The following is a 22,544-nucleotide window of genomic DNA, read 5'->3' on the forward strand; positions in this document are numbered from 1 at the left end:
ATTTTTATACATAATCATTGTACAGTAAATGTGGCAGGGACGACTGTGAGCTGCTCAACCATTATTTGAGAGATGCTATTTTGGTTATTGGCCTTTAGATAAACTGCATCAGCACAAAATGGGCCACTGTAATTTCATGTCTGAGATGCTCTGATTTGAATGTATTGAACTATTTATATTTGCTGCATCCCTACTGTGTTATTTCATTAATCACATAACAAACCTTCCATTTCTCTACAGAACACACTAACTCTAATTATCTCTCTACTGCACAGATGTTTCCTCATTTAGATGTTTGCTGCATAGCCATTTGTCACTCTGGTTTCCACATATATTTCAGTTTGCATTATATCACTCTAATGCCTTTTCTGCATCTGAGCCCTCAGGGGTTAATATGTCCCCTCTGGGTAGCAAGTAGACATATGTGGCCCAGATAGGTGCCTCTATAAAATGGATGGCTTTGTCCATATGGGGACTGTTTGGAAAAGATCTATTGCCTTTGGTTGCAATTCTGCACAGACGTGTGCTGATTGTATCTCAGTGACTCAAATGGGATCTAAGCTGCCTAAATGGGCGCAGGATCTCAAGCTTTGGCAAGAGTGATTACCCTGAAAAGGGCAGCATGAAGTAAACGTTGCTTGCTTTACGAAGATCAAAACATGCTATTAATTAGAATAATGCTTGCTCTAGTTAATGGTATATATATGCAATGCCCTGCCCCTGTAACAATAAAAACAAGGATTTAAAGGGATGATCCAGCATTTTGATCCAGTAATAGGAATGATAAAATGTTGAACTAGCCAATTGTGCTTAACTTGTGTGGTTTTACTTTTTAAGATTATATATTTCCATTTTGCAATTAAAGGATCCCCTTTGTCCGCTTCCAAAATGCAAATTAACATATTCCAATAAGACGAGTGCCTATATGTAGCCCAAGCCTATGCAAGTCTACTCAAAAGCAAGTGCCATTTGAGTTCCATGGTGCTGTCTCTCAAGCAAGCATGCATAAGATTGAATCCTAAGCATGCTTACTAGGGCGTTAGCACCGCTGAACACAATTAAAGATTTACTTTTTTAGTATTGACCTGTCAGGTTGTGATCCTAAGCCCATCATAAGAAATGTAACCATCACTGAACTCAGGGAGCATTCTTAGTATCACATTGCATATTGGTTAAGTTTTAACCTCAGGTGGCAAAATGGGATGGGCTGCCCCTCTGTTGAATACCCAACATTTGGACTTTGGTTGTGCTCTAACTAGGCAGTCACCTTCTGTTGATAGGACCTTGATCGCCTTTGTTCCTTATGAAGAGAGACCCGGACATAGAGCAGGATTAGGCAGTCAGAGTTTATCGAATGTTTGGTCTTCCTTGGCACCTTTCATCCAGCAGGTACAGGGTTGTGTGTCCAAGACACATGCTTTTTGTATGTTGCTCAAAGGCAAAGTCTATAATTGCAAAAACCCTGCAGCCAAAATAGTGTGTCTGTCTTTCCAAAACATATCATACCAAGTTCCAAAGCACTTTCCATTTCTCGTTATCCCTTACTCAATCAAAAAATAAACATGAGTTCTGCAGAATCACATGCCAGGAGCAAAAGCAGAGCCCTACCCTTGCATTCTTTTCCAAGAGCGAGCAGCAAGAGGAGCTGTAGGACCACCAACAGCAGTGATGTAGCGAGATAGGTTCCGCAGAAGCTCTTTAGCCACAGCAGCACCCAGCCTTTGGTAACATGCTGTGACATTACCTGCAAGGCGCTTGAAGACACAATTGATGGCATCTATCCTGACTTAAGAACCCACATTTAGAGCAGTACCTATAGCAGGAGGTGTCCAGACAATAGGGTCGTATTTGCTCAATGGGCATCAGTTTTGAGGGCCTGGTGATTTTGACAAAGGTGCTTGGACAGGTTTCGCTGACCAGTTGTGTGCTGGGGCCTTGCTTGTCTTGGCCTATTCCATCAAAGAGGGATGAAATGTGTGGGTCTAAGGAACTGTTAACTCCTCATTGTGAAAGCAAATCATAGGAGCCAACTCCTAGGGGCCAAGATCCCTTCAGCCCCCCCCCCCCCCCAAATATATATTTGAGGGGACCACCCTCAGATGAATCTGCTGCTCAGTTCTGCAATAGCGGGAGTTTCCAAACAGTCTTCAAAAGCAGTCCCACATACACAATGTGTTGCAGTTTACAATTCTATGAATCTATTAAGATCTAGTTGAGATTCCTGCATTTCAGAGGGTTGGTCTAGATGACCCTCAGGGTTCCTTCCAACACTACAATTCTGTGGTTCAGTAATCAAACCAAAAGGTTACCAGACCATAGGATATTACCACTCAGTGGTCTCATGTTAACTAGCGGTGGTAAAATTGAACCCTACAAAGTCCCACCCTGTAGATCCTACTACAGTGGTACCTCTGGTTAAGTACTTAATTCGTTTCAGAGGTCTGTACTCAACCTGAAACTGTTCTTAACCTGAAGCACCACTTTAGCTAATGGGGCCTCCCGCTGCCGCCACGCCACCGGAGCATGATTTCTGTTCTCATCCTGAAGCAAAGTTCTTAACCTGAAGCACTATTTCTGGGTTAGCAGAGTCTGTAACCTGAAGCGTATGTAACCTGAAGCGCATGTAACCTGAGGTACCACTGTACATTGTTTGGTGCTCCCTGAACACCACTTTCTGGAGTCAATTGTGCAAATAAGACTGAGAACTATTGCAAAGCATCGCTTCCCAGACCCAGCTGAGGCAGCCGCTCCAGAAGGATACTATGCTCAACTGTATAAAAAGATGCTCAGGGTGAGGGATCTAGGAGAATCAACAGGATCGCACCCTCCCCCCCCCCCCAACGAAGGTCATCCTACAAGGTGGAAAAGGCAATCCCGGTGCCAAACTCAGGCTGAAATGGATCCAGAAAATTAGTATCTTCCAAGTGTCTAGTTCTGGTCCCAAAAGGACTAGACGCCCCTACCACCCTGCTTAACTATAAAAACCACGACGATATATAAATACCCCCAAGCCGTTTCAAGACAGCGAAAACGCGTTGCCTTAGGGTCCGCCTTGTGTCTCCCCTCCAGTTGCGGAACAGTAAGAGTTGACACAAGGCTTCTCCTTTAGACTCCGGCGGCGTTGATGAAAGGAGGAAGATCCCTGAGTGTGGAGCATATGCTCTCGGCTCTGAGCTTTCCATCTTCACACGACCACCACCCTTTAAAAATAAAAACAAAAACCAGGGTGGCCCTCAGAGAGATTCCAAGGGGAAGAAGTACCAGCAGGAATATCCTCTACTTCTCTCCGCCACCCGCTTTGGTGGTGCTGCTGCCGCGAAAGGCTCAGCGCCTGACTTCTTCCAATACAACACCCAGCCGCCGCACAGCAACTTCTCCCTTCGGCTGTGTTTGGCTAGCGGGCTGGCTGCAAACAGCAACCTTTTCCCATCTTCTCCTTCGCGGTGGTGTGACTAAATCTCCACTCCAACCCCGATTCCGCCCCCGCCCCCGCCTCCTCTCCCTCTCCCGGCGCAACCCACCCCTTTTCCAGGTCTCTGGAGTTTTCAGCACGTGAACCTATTCACTGCCTTATGTTTCACAGAGAGAGAAAGAGAGACCCTGCAGTGCAAAGCGAGAACAAGGGCAGCAATCCTTGCAGCTACTCGGAAAGAGGGAGGGAGGCAGGCTCCCCGGCTCCCACCCCACCCCCCTGCGCCGCATCAGCCCTGAGGGGATCCCTCCCCCTCTTCTCCGACACGCGAGCACCACCGTAAGCGAGCGCCCAGTGAAGCCGCCTGCCGCCGAGAAGACTCGCTCCTGGCTGGATCCTTCTCTCCGCCCCCGCCCCCACCAGTCATCCCGCCGCGCACCCACCGACTGCCCGTCCGCCAGGACAGCCGAGTGTTTCCAGAAGCCGCCCGGCTCGGGAAGAAGGAAAGTGGAAAGAGTTCGGGACTCTCCCGCGTCCGCGCACCCCTTTCTTTCCTTCCCCAACACCACCACCCCCTCCGTCGTCCCGCTGCTGCTTCGGAGGCGGACGGGAGGAAAGCGATGCTGAAAGGGAAGGAAGAAGGAAAGCAGCGGCAGAAAGACCGGGAGCTTTGGCATAAATAAACAAGAATAGTAATAGAAGGATCGGCGGCTGTGTGGAGGGGGGGCAACCCCATCACGCCCTCCGGAGACAGAAGAAGGAGCGCAGAAATAAGAACGGAGAGTTTGGCGCAGGTCGGTGGTCCCCGCTCCGGGGGCGCCTCTCCCACAGCATCCCGCCGCCGGTCTCCGCCTTTCCCCGCGGGAGGTCGGTCAGTGGCCTCTCCTCCTCCTCCTCCTCCTCCTCTCCGCGCAGGAGCCAGGCGGGAAGAAGCGGGGCCTCGCCGCCTCCGAAGCAGCCGGGCGACCGTCCTGCGATCTCCCCCAAGGTGTCGGCGCCAAGGCGGGCGGTCCCGTCGGCTCCTCTGCTCCAGGTGCGCAGCGCCGAGCTCCCGTGTGCCAGGAAGCCCGGCGTCCCTCCGTGCGCCCTGCCGCCCGCTCCATGGCGAGGGAAGCGCAGGCTGAATCTCTCCGCAGGAGGAGGAGGAGGCGCCGGCAAGAGCAGCCTCGGCGGCGGCTCCGCGATGCCCCGCTGCCGCTGCCACTGCTGTGAGGGCTGCAGCGGCGGCGGGGGCGGCGGGGGCTCCCCGGGCGGCGAGGCGGAGGGCGGCCGCGGCCGGGGCCCCAGCATGAAGTCGCTGCTGCTGAGCCGCTTCTTGGTGCTGCTGCCCTGGATGCTGCTGGTGATCGTCATGCTGGACACGGGCGGCAGCCCCCGGGCGCCCCGTCCGCCGCCCGCCTCCTCGCGGCAGCCCCTGTCCCAGCCGCCGCAGCATCCGGGGGCGCCGCGGCGCCGGGAGGCCGAACTGCCCGTCATCTACACCATCACGCCGACCTACAGCCGCCCGGTGCAGAAAGCCGAGCTGACGCGCCTGGCCAACACGTTCCGCCAGGTGGCGCGCCTGCACTGGGTCCTGGTGGAAGACTCCGCCGTGGGCACCGAGCTGGTCAGCCGCTTCGTGGCGGGGCTCCTGCGCAGCGGGGGCCCGCCCTGCACCCACCTGCACGCCCTCACGCCCAGGAGGTTCAAGCGGCCCGGGCAACCCCGAGCCACCGAGCAGCGCAACGCCGGCCTGGCTTGGGTCCGCCAGAGGCACCAGCGCCTGCCTGCCCCGCAGCCGGGCGTCGTGTTCTTCGCCGACGACGACAACACCTACAGTCTGGAGCTCTTCCAGGAGGTAGTGGGCGCGCGGGAGTCCGGCCAGCCCAGCGGGGAGGGAGGGGGGGAGGGAGGGAGACGCGCCGAGACGCCGGGCCTCCTTGCGCGCGCGCGCTTGGGCGCCGAGTTTTCCGGCAAAAGTGGCGCGCGACAGAGCCGCTGGCGCTCTCTCTCTCTCTCTTTTGAAGTGCTTCTTGAACAAAGCAGACCTACTTCAGTTCTGCGTCCCATGGAGTTGGGGGGCTCGAACCCTTTTACAAGTGTATACAGGACAGGGTTGTAGCCTCAGGTAGGCCCGTTTCTACGCGCGCGTGTTTTGCTTTAAAGTCAGCTCCGCTTTGTCCGGCGAGGCGCAACTTTGCAAGTCAGCGTGCCTCGCCATAAAGGCTCTTCTTGAGCGTCTCTCTCCCCCCTCCGACAGCCCCCCCTCCAGTCTGCAGCGTCGCCGGCGGCCCAGTGTTGGCCTTCCCTAACCATGGACTTCGGGTTATTCCTACCAGGTTCAGCTAATCACGCCTCGGTGACCAGGCGGCAGGCCAAGCCCTGCAGGTAGCGGGCACCATAGCTCCTCCTCCTCCTCCGACTCACCTCCTTCCCCGTTTGGTTTTCCCTTCAGCTTCCACGCCTGCCTTGCTTAAGAAAAACCCGGCCTGGATGGAGAGCCTCTTGTGGCTCCTGCTGCCCCTTCCCATAACTTGGTTGGAGGGCTTCCTCCACCCTCGACTTTGTTTCAGGCTTGCAGTATCCTGGGTTCCATCAAGTTTTGCTGTAGGTTCGCCACAGCAGGATCTCATTTGAACCAGAACTTAAAACCATTGTTTGTAGTGCCAGCACTGGGGCCTGTGGATTTTTTAGGTCTGGACTTCCCCCTTCAAACTTTTTTTATTGCTAATCATTATTTGTGTACACCACCCAGAGAATGTTTTGATTACTAAGAGGCATAGAAATGGAGCTGATAAATTAATAAGGTATATTAAGGGAATGTATTTGAGCAGGTGCAGAGTAACTCTCTCAGGTAATGGTGACTAACCTCTCAGTTACTTAGGACTGGGAGGAAGAGTTTCCAGATAAAAGGTCCGACTTCCAGTTATGTTTTTACTTTCTGACTAGCTGTATGCCTTCACTAAGGCCAAAAGCTATGTGTAAAACCTTCCCTAGATTTTATCCAAAAATACCTACTCAATGACAAGACCTGTTACTCTGTTCACTCACAACTCCAACAAACTTTTGCAGATCAAAGGTAATTCCTGCAAGATACCCCCTGCAACTTTGGCAGTAATGCAACGATTTGGGTGTTTTCAAAACAAACTATCTAGCCTTAGAGCCCCAAGGTAGCTTCCAGAAGGTCCTTGCAATAAAATCATATAAACAACTCTTATTGCAGTGCAGTCCCATGCATGTCTACTCCATAAAGTCCTTGGAAGATTACTCCCTGCAAAGTGCAGCCTTAATAAGCAATGTTAAGGTAAGGGTCTAAGAGAGCTCTTTGATTCCTAAGCTGATTCTTTTCCTGCCTTGCTGAGGAACTTCCGTCACACACCACAATCCCTTGCCAATTCCCTTGCTGCAAATTCCTCCGGAATAATCTATCCATTCTCCCATAATTGTTCAGTCTTTAGAGTCTCCTTGTTTCTTTCTTTCAAAAGTGAAAAGCTCATTTATATAGTGACTAAACGCACTGTAACATGTCACTGGTCTATGAGTAATTCCTGCACTTCATTCTGAGGTCTTGGTTGAAGGCAAGCTTTCCTCTCTCCCTCTCTCTCTTTTTAAGTGGTGGCTGCTGGCAAGTGTTTGCAAAAGGGCTGGGAGATAACAGGGGCAGGTTTTTAAGGGGGAGACATCATGGGGAGTGCAAGTAGGATAGTGATGAATAAGAGTGTAATTTTGGCAAGGGAAAAGGGAGGGGGCTAAGTATGCAGAGGGGATATAAATTACCATAACTCATTCAGAATGGGAAGCCTTGCCAGCTGCTGTGTGTGTATTACAAGGCACTCAATAAAAGCTCAATAGAATATAACCCCCCACACCTAAGAATGCCCAGGGCAGCTCCACAGAACTCAATGCCATTGACGTCCCCCACCCCCACTGCAGCCCTTTGCTGACCCAAGATGGGGGCCAAACATGCTTGTGTGTTGCAATGTGCTGGTGATTCCTCTCTCTTTGCAAGTAGGCTAGGTGCATTAGGAATCAATAGATTAAAGCCAAGGCACTGCGGAATGATGCAGAGCACATCGAGTCCCTGAAGAGAGAACCGTTTCAGAAAGGCTGCTCAACCCTGCTGACGTGTGTTTAGATTTCCAAATGTGTTTGGGTCTCTTTCAATATACTGCTGGCAGGTGTTCTGCCTGTTCCCCACCAGCACTTCCTATTCAGTAGAAGAGCTGTGCTTCCTTTCCTTATGTGGAGGCCTTTAGTTGCATTGAAATCCTTTATTGAAAGTGTCTAAAAGGGAGATTATTATTATTTTTAGTTCTGTTGCTTTGGTTTATTTCCCACTAAATTGTGGGGGGGCCTCGCATAGCTCTTTAATGCTGAGAAAGTTCGGGCTTTGGTGTTCTTGGCGTGTAATTATTTCAACTGTGCTTTCCTTTGAACTGAAAGCTCATGGAGCTTTTTTTACTTTGGGGGGCAGTGTCGTCTGAAATCCTGTCCCGTTGCCTGAAGCGGTGCTGAGGCAAAAAAAGGCTATTGAGAGACAGACCTCCATTCTCTTTAAAGCCTAAATGGCTCTTGTAAATGAAAGCACTAATTACACAGGAGAGGGAGGAATTGACTGTAGCAAGAACCGGCACAGAGTCACAATGTTCCAGTTGAGGTCGCTGCTGTGTAATCCTCTGGTGAAGAGATGCTAGTATTTTACTTGTTAGTCATCTCCCTCTACCTCCCCCAATTAAACTGGCTTTTATTAAAATCAAGGTACTAATGAGATCCTCTCCAGCAATGCTGCTTGTCAGTTAAATTGCAAGGCTAAATGCGAGAAGATAAAATAAGCCAATTGATGTTGAGATGCTTCTCTTCTGACAAGATGGCTAAATTCTTTATGTGTGTGAGCACACAAGCACACACACATCTTCAGTGCAACAAGGGAGAGGTTTGCTCTGAACAAGCTCCTATTCACTTAAAATGCATGCACTGAAGAGCTCAGCATAGTCACATTACAAGGAAGGAGGAGACAGACAGAGAGAATGTTTGTGTATTGTGTATTGGCTACAGAAAATGATTTCCTTTTCAGTGTTCCATTCACCCCTTTCTCTCTTTCTGCCAGATCTTGATCAGTTTACAAAAGCTGTACAGTACTGGTTTTCCCTTTGGTGTGAAAAGTCCAAGCTTGTGATATGAAAGAGAAATTAAGACATACTTTCTTTCATGAAACTGGATTAATGGCAGATGAGAGGAAATTGATGCCTAATGTGTCCTGCGCCCCTCCCTCCGGCCGCCTCCCATTAGCAAATCTAGCTGCTGATTCTCTGAGCCAAAAGGAGCTCTGATTTAAGAACCATTTCAAAAGTGGAGGTTTTGTGGTTATAACACCAGCAGGAGATGTCTAAAAGAAATTGCTACATCCCAGACCTGCCCTTTCTTCATAGCTGTGCATGAAAAATGCTACAGTTGTCAAACTGAATAAGATTAACTTCTTGCCAAGCAAACCTATGCTAAATTTTGCATAAAACTAACTAGATTTCGAGTATTGCGCGGTGCGAGTTTGTGCAAGTCTTATCACATGCTTTGAGTCCAGTGTATTTACAGCGTTGCAGCCCACATTTTCATAAGTTTATTGCAGAGCTACAAGTGTTGTGCACTGGAATCTCGTGCAAATCGATACCTTTGCACAGTCCATTTGCACAATGCGTTCCTTAACATGTACAGTTTTGTATATTTTAGTGTATTGTATAATTTCTTCCATGTGTCCCAAGTCCTGATTTTCAAAATTTTGTCTACAATCATGAGTGCTGGAAACTTTGTGTGCGGTTGATAACAGCAATATTCAGAAAGCCAAGTTCTCTTCAGGGCAGGGTTCAGGTTGCATGCTGGACAGCAAGCAATGGGTGAAGACAGACATAAATAAATTTGGAAGCCACCTTTTGTTTTCTATCCATTTTGATTTCAGTATTAATTTAAAGACTTGAATAAAGAAGACAAAGTGGCAAACAAATGTTACAGTAGATAAAAATGCTGGACACCTGATGGTGGTGGTGGTGGGAGCCAATAATAAAGGGGCCAAGCTTATTGAAGTGTTTGGGCAGGCTGTACGTATCTTAGTTAAGAATCAAAACTGGCCGGGAGCAGAGCTTGCTTCCATCACTGAATATCTCACACCTGCTGTTCAGTTTAAGGTATATCTCCTTCCACATGAACCAACAGCCCTAAATTTTACGTGAGATTCGTCCAATATCTTTAATAATCTATGTGAGTTAAAATGAGCAATGGAGATGCATTCCAACTGACACGCAACAGTGTTGTTTGTCAGAATACATTCCTGAATGTAAACAGATTATGATCCTGCTCAGATCGTCACATTATTCCTGAAGCAACCTGCAAACTGTTATATGCTGGTGAAATGGAAGTAGGAAGCTCAAGCCTGAGAAAAATTGGGCTCATGAAAAGAGGGGCCTGTCCCCTTGATTTCTTCCCACCAGAACGATTGTGGCTAAAGTGCCTGCTGTTAAAAAGAGCTAAAATCAAATCTGCTATTGGGGGGGCGGGGAGGGAAATGCAAATACAGGTGAGGGGTGGAAGGTGCTACAAATTTGGTCAGGCCATGCAGGGAGGCAGGAGGTGTTAAAACTCTTACCCCACAGTTTTCCTGATCTGAATCCTCACCTCCTGAAGCAACTGCTAGTAATGATGATCATCTGTACTTCTGTACTACAATATTGTATACGTTTAGCAAACCTAGACCCCTTTGTGGTAGAGGTGTTATGAAATGGAATTCTATGGGCTAGTGGTATGATTATACTTTAAAAAAAAAGTTATGAGACCAGTTTGTAGGATTTATCAGCTTGTGCTTTTCAAATGTGCTCATGCCTTATATGGTTGATAGAAATATATAGTGTAGGTTAAAGAGAAAGTGGTTATTAGAGCTGTTCCAAAGATGGTTATACCTGATCCCTCCAAAATTAATACTGTTGCTTCCCACATTCTCCCTCCTCTCCACCCCCTGTAGGTTGCTATACTAATAATCAGTTTCTGGACCACTGTTGAATGGTTGCCATGGCAATGGTTAGTGCCAGTTTGAGTTTTCTGTCTCTGCCTTTCCATCTGTAAATAATCTTGCATAAGTTGAATTTGCCTTTTTGAGAAGAGGAATGGCAAATTGTTAAAACTACGCAATTATACTATAATGGTTTAATTTTTTTTTTTTTTAAAAAAGAAAAGAACCAATCGGTGGAAATAAATACTGGCAACCTGTTATTTCTAATGCAAAACCCCAGATCTCCATTGATGGGGATTATATTTAGGTTTATTACTTCAGATGTTGAGCAAAGTGTCACGGTGCCCACCCATTTTGTAGTAAATGGTGGTTTTCCGGTTAGAATCTTTTACGTGACAGTAAGGGGAAAACTTACATATTAAGTGCTGTTGCTCCTCACTTTAGCACAACTTAAAAAGCAAGCAAACCGGGAGGCTTCAGTGCTAAGTGGAGGACTGGTATGAGTGGGGGGCTGCTTAACCCTTTCACATCAAGACATCCCTACTCAAAATCCCCCCCCAGCTGCTTTTTACTCCCATGAGGGAAAATATATTTGGACAAGGAAAATCTACAGAACCCCCAGGGAGCCTGTAAAAACCCCTTGGTTTCTACAGGATAAATCTTTTCTCATACAGGGCAGTGATTGTTAAAGGTAGGTTAGAAAGCAACGTTCCAGCAACATTCCAGCAGAATACATGCAACAATTCAGAGCTTCTGGAATCGATGGGTAATATTTATTAACTTGGGGGGACGTGGGTGGCGCTGTGGGTAAAACCTCAGTGCCTAGGACTTGCCGATCGTATGGTCGGCGGTTCGAATCCCCGCGGCGGGGTGCGCTCCCGTCGTTCGGTCCCAGCTCCTGCCCACCTAGCAGTTCGAAAGCACTCTTAAGTGCAAGTAGATAAATAGAGACCGCTTTATAGTGGGAAGGTAAACGGCGTTTCCGTGTGCTGCGCTGGTGCTGGCTCGCCAGCTGCAGCTTCGTCACGCTGGCCACGTGACCCAGAAGTGTCTTCGGACGGAGCCGGCTCATGGCCTCTAGAGCGAGATGAGCACGCAACCCTAGAGTCAGACACGACTGGCCCGTACGGGCAGGGGTACCTTTACCTTTACCTTTATTTATTAACTTATTCTCAGTTTTTGTTTTCTAAATTGAGCACTAAAGTGTAATTTATGTACATTTCTTAAGCTATACAGATAAGAACTAACCATTTTTCTTCTTCCCATGTATGGACCATTGAACTGCTGATGCTTTTGTAAAGGCCAGCAATGCCCATTTCATTATTCCCGCTTCCTTCGGCCTTTAAGCATCAGTTAACTTTCTTAAGAAAATGTTAATTTTCAGAACAAACTAGTGGAAGAATCAAAGGCTGCCCTCTTTATTTGATCATCATTACTGAGGTTTCTGTACGGAGCTATTATAACCTCTCCTTCGTTTTTACTGTAGGCTGTTTCATTACTTCGTGCAACAAGAGGTCATTCATGCTATTGGATTTTCTTCACCCTTTGCTTGGAGTGGGAGATAGCTATATTGAGGCTGTCGACAACTCCTTTTGACTGCCAATTGTATAATTCCTAATGGAAAACTTGTAACAGTGAAGGCAATGCCTTTTTAATTCCATCTCTATGTAGAATATGACATAAAAGTAATTCTACACAATCTAAAATACTGGAGTCTCAAATAACTTAGGTGTGAAGGGGCCTGATCTGGTCAACTGTTACAGGAACCTGCAGATGTGTCTTGTTATCCCATGGGCGCAGCTCTTTGCTTAGAGGAAGATGGCTGATAGTATTGTCAACGCCAAGGGTGGCTAACCTGTTGCCCTCTAGACTCTGTTTGGCTCCAGCTCCTATCAGCCCGAGCCAGCCTGGCCAGGAATGATGGGGGTTGTAGTCCAGGAACATCTGATGGGACACAGGTTTCCTACCCATGGTCTACACTGAGAAGCAGTGGATCTCTGGTTTTGGGTTTGCTCTTTCCAGCTCTACCTGAAGATGCCTGGGTTTGAGCTTAGGATCTCTTGCGTACAAAGGATATGCTCTACAACTGAGCTATGCCCCTTCTTCCCAGGCAGGGGTGGTGAACCTGTGGTCCTCCCGATGTTTTTGCACTCCATGCTCCATTGTCCCAGACCATTGGCCATGCTAGGTTGGACTAATGGGAGTTGGACTCCATCTACATCAGTGGGGCACAGCTGCCCCGCGCTACCGAAAGGAAACTCCCCAAGCTTGGAGCATTGGTACAAGAGAGGATGGGGGCAGGATTCACTCCATATTTTTGTTTGCTTCAGACATAGGAAGATTTGGATTGCCTGGTGGATCATTGGATGACTTGTAAGGTAAAGGTAAAGGGACCCCTGACCGTTAGATCTAGTCGTGGCCAACTCTGCGGTTGCGGCGCTCATCTCGCTTTATTGGCCGAGGGAGCCGGCGTACAGCTTCCAGGTCATGTGGCCAGCATGACTAAGCCACTTCTGGTGAACCAGAGCAGCACACGGAAATGCCGTTTACCTTCCCGCCGGAGTGGTACCTATTTATCTACATGCACTTTGATGTGCTTTGGAACTGCTAGGTTGGCAGGAGCTGGGACCGAGCAACGGGAGCGCACCCCGTCATGGGGATTCGAACTGCTGACCTTCTGATCGGCAAGTCCTAGGCTCTGTGGTTTAACCCACAGCCCCACCCGCGTCCCTTTTGGATGACTTGTAGTATGTCATTAATAGGTTGTTTCATTAAACTCCCAAGCACTTTGATAGCAAAAGCAAATGACTTTTCCTTTCTTCTTTCAAAACAGGCTATTAGAACCTCTGGTGATCTTGTGCAACTCAGGTGTAGATTGGCACATATACGGTATATGAAGGTCATCCCTGAAAAGAGTTTATGGGCTTCAGTGAATGGCAAGCTCTGCCCCTTGGGCCACCACTGGGTGTCTGACTTTGCCCTTTCTCTGCTGCTGTTTTCATCCCTGAAAAGAGTTTATGGGCTTCAGTGGATGGCAAGCTCTGCCCCTTGGGCCACCACTGGGTGTCTGACTTTGCCCTTTCTCTGCTGCTGTTTTGTGACATCATTGATCAGTTGATCACATTGGAACAGGGAAAAGAAAATGTGTGGGGTTGAGTGCCTCCCCTTCCCCTGCTTGAATGCTCCCCACTGGATAGCTGATTAAGATCAAGAGGCCCTTCTGCTCTCCAGCCCAGTAACTCTGCTGGAAACTGGAGCAGCCTAGCAGAAGGCACGAAGCCTTCTGCTGCACTTGTGCTTTTCTGACTCAGTGCCAGAGTGTATAATATCAGCTCCCACAGGGCTGGAGTGACAAGGCCTTGCAAGCAATCGGCAGATGGGAGTGTGAACAGCACAGCAGATTACCAAATACTATTCTGGAGCTTTTTAGTGAAATCTGGAGGGAAATGTTGTGCAAAGGCTCAGGATTTCCTGTAGACTTTTGTGTCCTCCGAAGTCGTTTATATTTTTTTGTGTATCACTGTGTGTGGACTGCTACAATATTGGGAAGCTAATGGCAATGTGGAAAAAGTAGGCTTTATAAAACATATGCTCATGCAAAGATATCAGGTGGATTTGTATGCATGCTTGCACTACATAAACCTTGCATGGCAGAGAGGGAAAGATACTCTGCCCCTCTTATCTCGACCCCTGCATGTGTACCTTTGATCATGTGGGTACCATTGCCTCCTCAGTTGCTTGCCTGGCAGTTTGGCTATATCCAAAGCATCCCTGTTTCGTGGTGTGTAAATAGGGCATCATCCTAATGAGCCACGTGGGTGGAAGATTTTACATGTACCCAGACAAGCTTGGGAAGAGTAGTTTACTAGGTATCCTGGACCGGAGTTGTTTACAACAAAACCCTGAACTTGCCTCGGTAGCTACCTCGCAGGGTTGTTGTGAGGATAAATTGTGGAGTGGGAGAACCTCATCTGCCACATTGAGCACCTTGGAGGATAGGTGGGATCTAAATGTTAAAAAAACAAATAAACAATAGGCCAATATTTCAGTGCTTGTGTAATATGTGCAGAACTGAGTGTCTTGTCAAACACCCCAGCAGCTGCAGTCTGCACTAGCTGCAGCCAGGTATGAGATTCATCCTGCACAGAGCACATTACACTAGTTAACTGCTGTCATGGGCCAGGAATCAGCTTCACCTGCTGAACAGCAGCCTGAAGAGGGAGAAGGTGGAGTGAGCCCACCTGCAGCTGATCAGCTTTCAGGTACACAGAGGAGAAGGCACTAATGAGAACCAGCTGGCTTCAGCCTTCTTAAGCAGAGCTTCCAGCAGCAGTCAAATGCTGGTAACGCTTGTAGTTTCTGGCTTTACCTTGCTGCTTCCTGCTCATTTTGACCCTTAACCCCATGATCATTGGATTCCCTGACCCCTGGACCATCTGACCATGCGGATTACTGTTTGCCTGACCCTAGGACTGGACCTGACTTCAGTTGCTGACTCTGCCTCCAGGCAAGTACACCTCAGAGACTCTTCTACTTGACTGGCCTCCCCACCCCACTGAGCTCTGCACATTGTTGCTCAGTAACAAGACTAAGACAACTGTGTGATTATTGGTATATGGACGCTTGTGGCAAGGCTGTCTCTGGCAGGAATGGCCATAGAATTATTGTAATTAGCTCTCCAACCGAAGTTGGTAAGAGTTGCTCTGAGTCAATGAAGTCATCTGGGCCACTCCTGGCAGCAATGGATCAAAAAGTAGCTCCAAAATTTGCGCTTGCTGACTCTGAGGGTATGCATCCCATCCAGAGTTGGTACACAACCCATTCTTGCAATGGGAACCATTCACCCATGGGATCTCAGTCTTGTGAGGATTCACTCAGTTTATTTGTCCTCATCCATCCCATGACTTCACCTAAGGAGCACAGCCTCTCCTGATTCAGATGGCATTGCAGATGAAGCTGTACAACTCAATGCAGAGGGAGGCCTGCATTGAATTCAGGTCTAATGATGTCGGTCTTTATTTAATGACAATGTGGTGAAAAGAAAATGGCAACATATAATGTTATGCACCTTCGTTGCTTCTAACACTGCCATTTGGAATGTGGTAGGGATTCAGCAGAAGGACCAGTGAAGGTGCATTGTCCACTGATCTGCTAAGCGAAGGCATGCTGCCAAGGATGGATAGCTTTTTGGTTCAAGGTTTATAGAGATGTTGTGTGTCACCCTGTGTGTGCATACACACAACACTTCAGAGGTGGGGAACTGTAGTGCTCCAGATATTGTTGGACTACAAGTGCTATTATCATTGACCATGCTGGCTGGACCTGGTAAGAGTTGGACTCCAATATCCTCTGGAGGGCCACAGCTTTGCTGTAGAGATGTGGCAGAACAGATTCTCTTGGGGGTTCAGCTCAGCAGAGGGGGCCCCTCTTGTAGTTCCACCACCCTCAGAGGTTTGCAGAGTGGTGACCCAGGAGTGGGCATTCTCTGTGGCACACCTTCCCTACAGAGCCGTGTCTGGCATGTGCATTGTACTGCTTTTATAACATGCAGAAAATGTACCTCTAGACGCTGGCCTTTGATACTTGCAGTATATATTTTAGGACCTGCTTTGGCTGTGGTTGTCATTTGTTTTAAACTGTGTTTTAATGCTGTGCTTTCTATAGTTGTAACCTGCTTCTAGTGAAGGGCAGGCTCTAAATATAACAATAGTAGAAATAAAGACCCATTAATGTAGGTGCAGGAAACCTTTAGTCCCCTAGAGCAGTGTTCCCAAACTTGGGTCTCCAGCTGCTTTCGGACTACATTTTCCATCATCCCTGACCACTGGTCTTGCTAGCTAGGGGTGATGGGAGTTGGAGTCCAAAAAAACACCTGGAGACCCAAGTTTGGGAAACACTGCCTAGATGTTGCTGAACTGCAACTTGCATCAGCTGCAGCAGGCATGGCCAAAGGCAAGGGATGATGAGATTTGTAATTCAGCAAATGCTGGAGGGCCAAAGGTCCCTTACAGCTGCATTAAGGCATGGTTGATATCATTCTATATTGCTTCTTCTCTGAATGAGTCCATGTGCTGACTTTAAATGCATCAGTGTATCTGAATCATGGTAAGGCTGTAATGCCAAACAGCTGGATAGAGTTTGCCTTAGAATGAAGAGGAAAGGGGGAATGTAGCATTATAGACACAGGCAATTTTCTTTTGCCCCTTGCAGTATTGAAATGTATGCATTTTGGAGAGATGATGCCCAGTGTTGGTTTCACATGCGATTATTTTTCTATGTATCTAAACTATTTAGTATGTTATAGACCAGGATCCAAATAACTGTGCAGATATTTCATGCGCTCAAGAGCACTTTTGGTTAAAGGTAAAGGTAAAGGTACCCCTGCCCGTACGGGCCAGTCTTGACAGACTCTGGGGTTGTGCGCCCATCTCACTTAAGAGGCCAGGGGCCAGCGCTGTCCGGAGACACTTCCGGGTCACGTGGCCAGCGTGACATCGCTGCTCTGGCGAGCCAGAGCCGCACACGGAAACGCCGTTTACCTTCCCGCTGGTAAGCGGTCCCTATTTATCTACTTGCACCCGGAGGTGCTTTCGAACTGCTAGGTTGGCAGGCGCTGGGACCGAGCAGCGGGAGCGCACCCCGCCGCAGGGATTCGAACCGCCGACCTTTCGATCGGCAAGCCCTAGGCGCTGAGGCTTTAACCCACAGCGCCACCTGCGTCCCGTTGGCACTTTTGGTTAGCTTCTGTCAAACGCCAGACCTTCATGCCACATGACACGCTCACTTTAAGATTGGTGTGCGGGGGGGGGGGGGTGTAGTTTCAGAAGCTGTTTGTAATGGGGCAGGACAGCCTGCTGTTTGAAGAGATCTTGGGGGGACGGGACTCGCAAGGCATGCCAGCTCTTGGGTAGTTCTTCAGCTATCTCAGTATTCTAGATTTTTGGCTTTGTTTTCTCAGGCTATATCAGGGCAACTGCACTAGATTAGTTTAAGAGGAAAGCTAAATAATATATGAGAGAGGTTTGCATGGATGCTTGAATTCTGGCATTTTATTGAGTGCAAGAGGTAAAGTGAAGGATGCTGTAATCTTTTATGATGCCCCTCATGGCAACAATAGTTCTACAGTGTACAGCGCCTACAATTCAAATTTCAGCACAAATGGAATTCTATTTTTATTACCTAACATAAAGGGGAAAGGCATACCCAGTGCCAAAATTTGTTCATCTTTAACACACCTAAATTAACATTTATGGGATAACCGTCTCGTGACAGTCATTGTTGCAGGGGGGGAAACATGAGAAGTTACTGTTGCCTTCCCACATTCAATACGTTTTGATGAAAGCTTCAGTTGAAATTCATCTACATATAATTGAGAATCTATCTACAGCATACTAGATATATAGGTAGGAAGCAAAGTGTTGCAGATTTTACCCCTGTTGGCTTTTGGTATAGGTATCTATAGCTATATAAAAGTTGCCACCAACATTTCTTCCTGCTACAGTGGCTGTGCTCAAATGTAATGCTAAATCACAACAACCTTCGGGTCATAGGCTCTCGACTCCTTCACAAGCATGGCAGCAAGAATGAAATCAAAAGCAGTTTGCCTCTTGTTCTAAAATAATTGCAGTAAGCATAGTGGTATAGGAAGGATTCTCAATGACCGAAATCGTAAGGGGGCAAGCTTTGACTCTATGCCCTGAAAGCCCCATCCTATGTATAGCCTTTGACCTAAGACCTCTGTGCTCCACCTGTCGGTCTGTAGGCACATGAGGTCACCAACTTGCCAAAGCTTAAACAGGTCTGGGTCCAGCTGATGCCTTGAAACCATTTTTTTTGCAGTATACATTTTCCAGTCAGTGTTAGAAATTAGCTAGGTGCTAGGCTTGTTTTGCTACTGACATGGGTCCAATTGCAACTACGTGGGGATTTCTAGGTGCCAGGCTAGCAATCACAGGTTAAAAATCTCTGCCTTAGACCATAGTTCATACTGTTTCAATTTCCACTGTGTGTGTTTCTCCTCCTTGCATACTGGGACAAGTGAATTGTTGTAAGAGCAAGCTACAATCAAGCAAAGTAGTTGAGATCATAGAATCATAGAATTGTAGCGTTGGAAGGGATCCCAAAGATCAATCCCCTGGCGAATAGAGATTCTGTTTCGGCGACCATAACCTAGATTTAAGGTGCCATTTGGCACCCAGCTTACATATCTGAGTTTCTAACTCCGACTGCATAAAACACTGGGCAGTACTCGGATCATTCTTGGGTCCTGATTCCACAGTACTGAAATATCTCTTCATGCTAGCCATAGCTGAGAGTTACGATTCAATTATTGATGCCCTTGCTTGTGTTCATACTAGTGACAATGAAAAAGGTGTTACGGGGAGAGAAGATGCCATTCTTCGGGGGGAAATGGAGGATTTAGTGTTTGTGTTCAGGCTCAAGCTTTTGGAATCATTTATTAGATCAGTTCCACAAAACTAGCAAGGCCCCACAGGATTCAAAGATAGCCCTCAGTACAGATGTGCAGAGCTTTACACATCACTCCTCCACTTCTTAAAAGAAACCTAATAAAGTTTTGATGAGATTGAACTCCAAGCAAAATAATACCTGTCTGGTGTAGACTGCAAGTGTGTGAATAAAGAAAAAGTCAGTGATACTGATGCACCTGATGCTGATGAAAACCGTTCTCCAAGAGAATCCTTTATTCTTTTGATGGGTGGGCTTGAAACCAATTTAAAGAAAATAGCAAGAGGATAATATGTTTTAGTGGTTTTGGTAATTTTTAGTTGCATCCTTGCCTGTGTACCAATGTATGCGTGAATATAAAACTTTATTATTGCCCTTTCTGTTAGGCTAATGCACTTTTATTAAACATTGTGAGGCATCTTAAACTTGACATAAATTAGGGCCTCAGAGTGCCTTAATCTGGTCATAGATCAAGGACAGAGACACCCAGGGCCAGCCCACCCATGTGGCAAAGTAAGATGACTGCCTTGGACAGCAGAACCCATGGGGTCTGCAGATCTAGCTTCCAAGGAATGCATTGCCCACTGTCACCACTGTGATGGCTGCAGTGCCCTCCTTGGAGGCCAAATCTGCTGCCTCCTCAGTAGCCCCCACAATTCTGCCTCTACAGGGACCTCTTGACAAATAGGAGTCACTGCTGGTCTCCTCCCACCCCTAGGGAGGAAATGGTGGGGGCTGCCCTCTGGTGTCTCCCAGGCTTTGCAACCCCCTGTGTGATTCAGAGTGAGGCCCTTTCCCCTCTGCGATGGAGTTTGATTCCCACTTCAACCACTGGGTGAGTTTGATCTGATGTTGTCCCCACCCATGTTCCTGATGTAGATCTGTATTCCCCCTCTTGTTCCTGATGTAGATTTTTGCTCCCCTTTTTCTTCTGTGGTTGGGGGCACCATTTTGTGGTTTGCCCCAGATGCCAAAGTGTCTTGGATCAGACCTGGAGACACTAACTACTTTCTGAGCATCTCAATCACAGCACAATGCAAGTTGGTGAAGAAACGAGTTTGAAAGTGATTTTATGCTTCCTTTCTTACAGATGCGCACAACCCACAAAGTGTCTGTATGGCCTGTGGGTCTGGCAGGCGGACGACGCTATGAGCGCCCAGTTGTGGAAAAGGGCAAGGTTGTTGGATGGTATACTGGCTGGCGGGCAGGTAGACCTTTTCCCATTGATATGGCCGGTGAGTATAGTTACAGAATCTCAAATACAGATTATATTCATGTGAACCTGCATGCAGACATTGTATCACCCACTTGCACTTGCAAACAATCTAGTTCTAGATATTGCATGAACGCTGTAGGCAGGCATACAATCTTCTGCTTTGTTCCGGTGAGCAAAAATGTTACTAGGTTCCTTCACCTCCTGAAAATCTCAATCTTTCCTTTCCTTTTTTTCTTTAAATGCAGTTGACTTGCAACTTGTGCGGATTTAACTTGTGTGATCACAGTTTTATGTGCTTGGTGGCTGGCCAGCTGCGATCCCACAAATTAAAAGTGTGCAAAGTGGAGAACTTAAAAGCTCTTTTCACAGCAGATTTTATTCTGGTGCAAAATAACTTTTAAGCTCTCAGGTCTGCTTACAGGGCTCTGGGAATGTATTGTGAGATCTTGTGGAGCTGTCTGAAATCTCATGAAGGCCTCCAGAACCTGGTAAGCCCTTGCATGGGGTCAAAGCTTGTCGCACCAACTCCAAAAAGGTAGGGATGGACATGGGGGGGAACTTCTGGGTGTCTTTGTCTTTACACAATTCTGGCTTTGTGTGCAATCCACAGGACCTATGTTCTGTGCAAGTTCTGAGTCATCTGTACAACTTCATGGTGCTCAAGAGTTTCAGACAGAAATTTGTAGAAATTACTGAAGTTGGGGTTTGTTTGTGTGTGTGTTGTGCGTGTTTAATGCTATAATTCTGGCTACATATGACCATCAGGAGCACTCTTGATAACAGCACTTAGAATCTTCCTCCTTGGCTACCCTGTGCTGGATAGGAAGGTTTTGGCATGAAGATGAACCTGCCATTTTAATAGGACCAGCATATCTTGGAGGGTAAATTCTGGTTAAATCCCGCAGTCACTGGAATGCTTCTGAGAGTAAGTCATGACTGAGCCTAGGGTCTGGAAGAAATATGCACCAATATTAGGTTTTGCATGTACACACCTATCTCCTTCCCCCTTCGCTTCTGGATTATTCACTACAAAGACCAGTTGTAGTAGTTGGGAATGGGGCTCATTCGGTGATGCTTCCTACACATTACAATTTTCCAGCTCCGTATTGGCATTCAAATCTCTGCTTTTAATGGGCTCTTGAGAATCCTCAGTGCATTAGCGAAGGCTGCATAATGCATTTAAAGCTGCTGATTTCAGAGGTTTTGCCCAGGGTTGTAGCGTAGCATGGCTCTGATGTTGTAGCACAGGGTTTGTCAACCTGGTGTTCTCCGGACGTGGTAAGCTACAGCTCCCATCACCCCTTGGCTAGGGCTGATTGGAGTTGTAGCCCAACAAATCTGGATGGTACCATATTGGTTACTCTTGATGTAGCAGGAAACTATCATAGGATGGGTTTGTTGGCTGATGTGGTGCTGCTCCACCTGCAGTTGGTATTTGGAACATAATCATTGTTTTCATGGCTCTAACCAGTAGTCCATCTTGTTCAGCACTCTGTCTGAGCAACTTGCCAACCAGAGATCCTAAGATGTTGGCAGCCAGAACAAGCATGATGCAGATAGCACTTTCTTATTGTTTTTATTCAGTGTCTAGTAATAGGACATACTGCCACTGGATTCAAATACTTCACTATCAAGTTATGGATAGATCTGAGGGTTTTTAAAATTTAGATTTATATTGTATATTATTGCTGTTGACTATGAAAGCACCTATAGGATAGTATTCAGAACTTCTCTCCAGAGGGTGGTAAAGTGAGGAATTTTGTCTGATAGGACACCTGGCAAGCATGCCCTGCTAAACTTCACACTGAGCATGTAAAAAATTCATATTGTATTCATGGCTGCCATTAGAATGCATGCAGTATTTGTAATTAGGAATATTGTTGAAAAAGAGCAAAGTGTGAAACTAATAGAACTTTTTGCATAACATGTCTTCTCATCATTAACCCCCTTATAAGCCCTGCTGCTGTATCCTAATTTAATTTACTTTTTAATAATAGGAAAACACTCTTCTCATTTATTTGAATTTTATATGGTATTTCTGTTTGAATGCTTCACTGAATTTCTTCTCTGCGCCTTCATTAATTACTGCAGGCAGCTAGTATCTTTCATTACATGAACATTGCCATGTGCATAGGAAAACAAGCCCCATCAGATAGTTCAAGTGTGAAAAGCACTATTTCATCATGAAATGAGTCATTTCGCACAAACCGCCGGAAAGTGAGGACTCTTGATAGCTTATAGGTAGATACAGTTTGAAGCACCCTGCTTAAGGGAGAAATCAACAAAACAACCATGAAGGCAGAGAAGGTTCAAAAATTAATCTCATCAATCTTTCACTGTACAGCTTGTGACTGCATAGCGCTGTCTAGCTGCATAGCTCTACATGCTTGGTCAGTCTTTGGTGTATTCTAGATGCTCTCAAGCGCTGGCTGAATTGCTTTTGATATAGTGGCAGCTGTATTCCTGTCAGCCATGAG

The 22,544-nt window shown here is 47.0% G+C and overlaps 1 protein-coding gene across 2 annotated transcripts in view; it reads left to right on the forward strand.

Annotated features, from left to right (window-relative positions):
* The window catches only part of B3GAT2 (beta-1,3-glucuronyltransferase 2), a 47,550-nt gene that overhangs the window by 19,470 nt on the left and 5,536 nt on the right, over positions 1-22,544 (forward strand). Inside the window, exons 1-2 of one of the 2 annotated variants that reach the window (XM_079970549.1) lie at positions 3,584-5,249; positions 19,942-20,086. In XM_079970549.1, the coding sequence (XP_079826675.1) occupies positions 4,596-5,249; positions 19,942-20,086 (799 nt within the window). In that variant the 5' untranslated portion in view covers positions 3,584-4,595. Of the gene's footprint in view, positions 1-3,583; positions 5,250-19,941; positions 20,087-22,544 lie in introns of those variants that run through there. The other variant, XM_079970550.1, reaches the window with a different exon arrangement.

The sequence above is a fragment of the Podarcis cretensis genome, assembly GCF_951804945.1.
Source record: "Podarcis cretensis genome assembly, chromosome: 3".
NCBI classification, from domain to species: domain Eukaryota; kingdom Metazoa; phylum Chordata; class Lepidosauria; order Squamata; family Lacertidae; genus Podarcis; species Podarcis cretensis.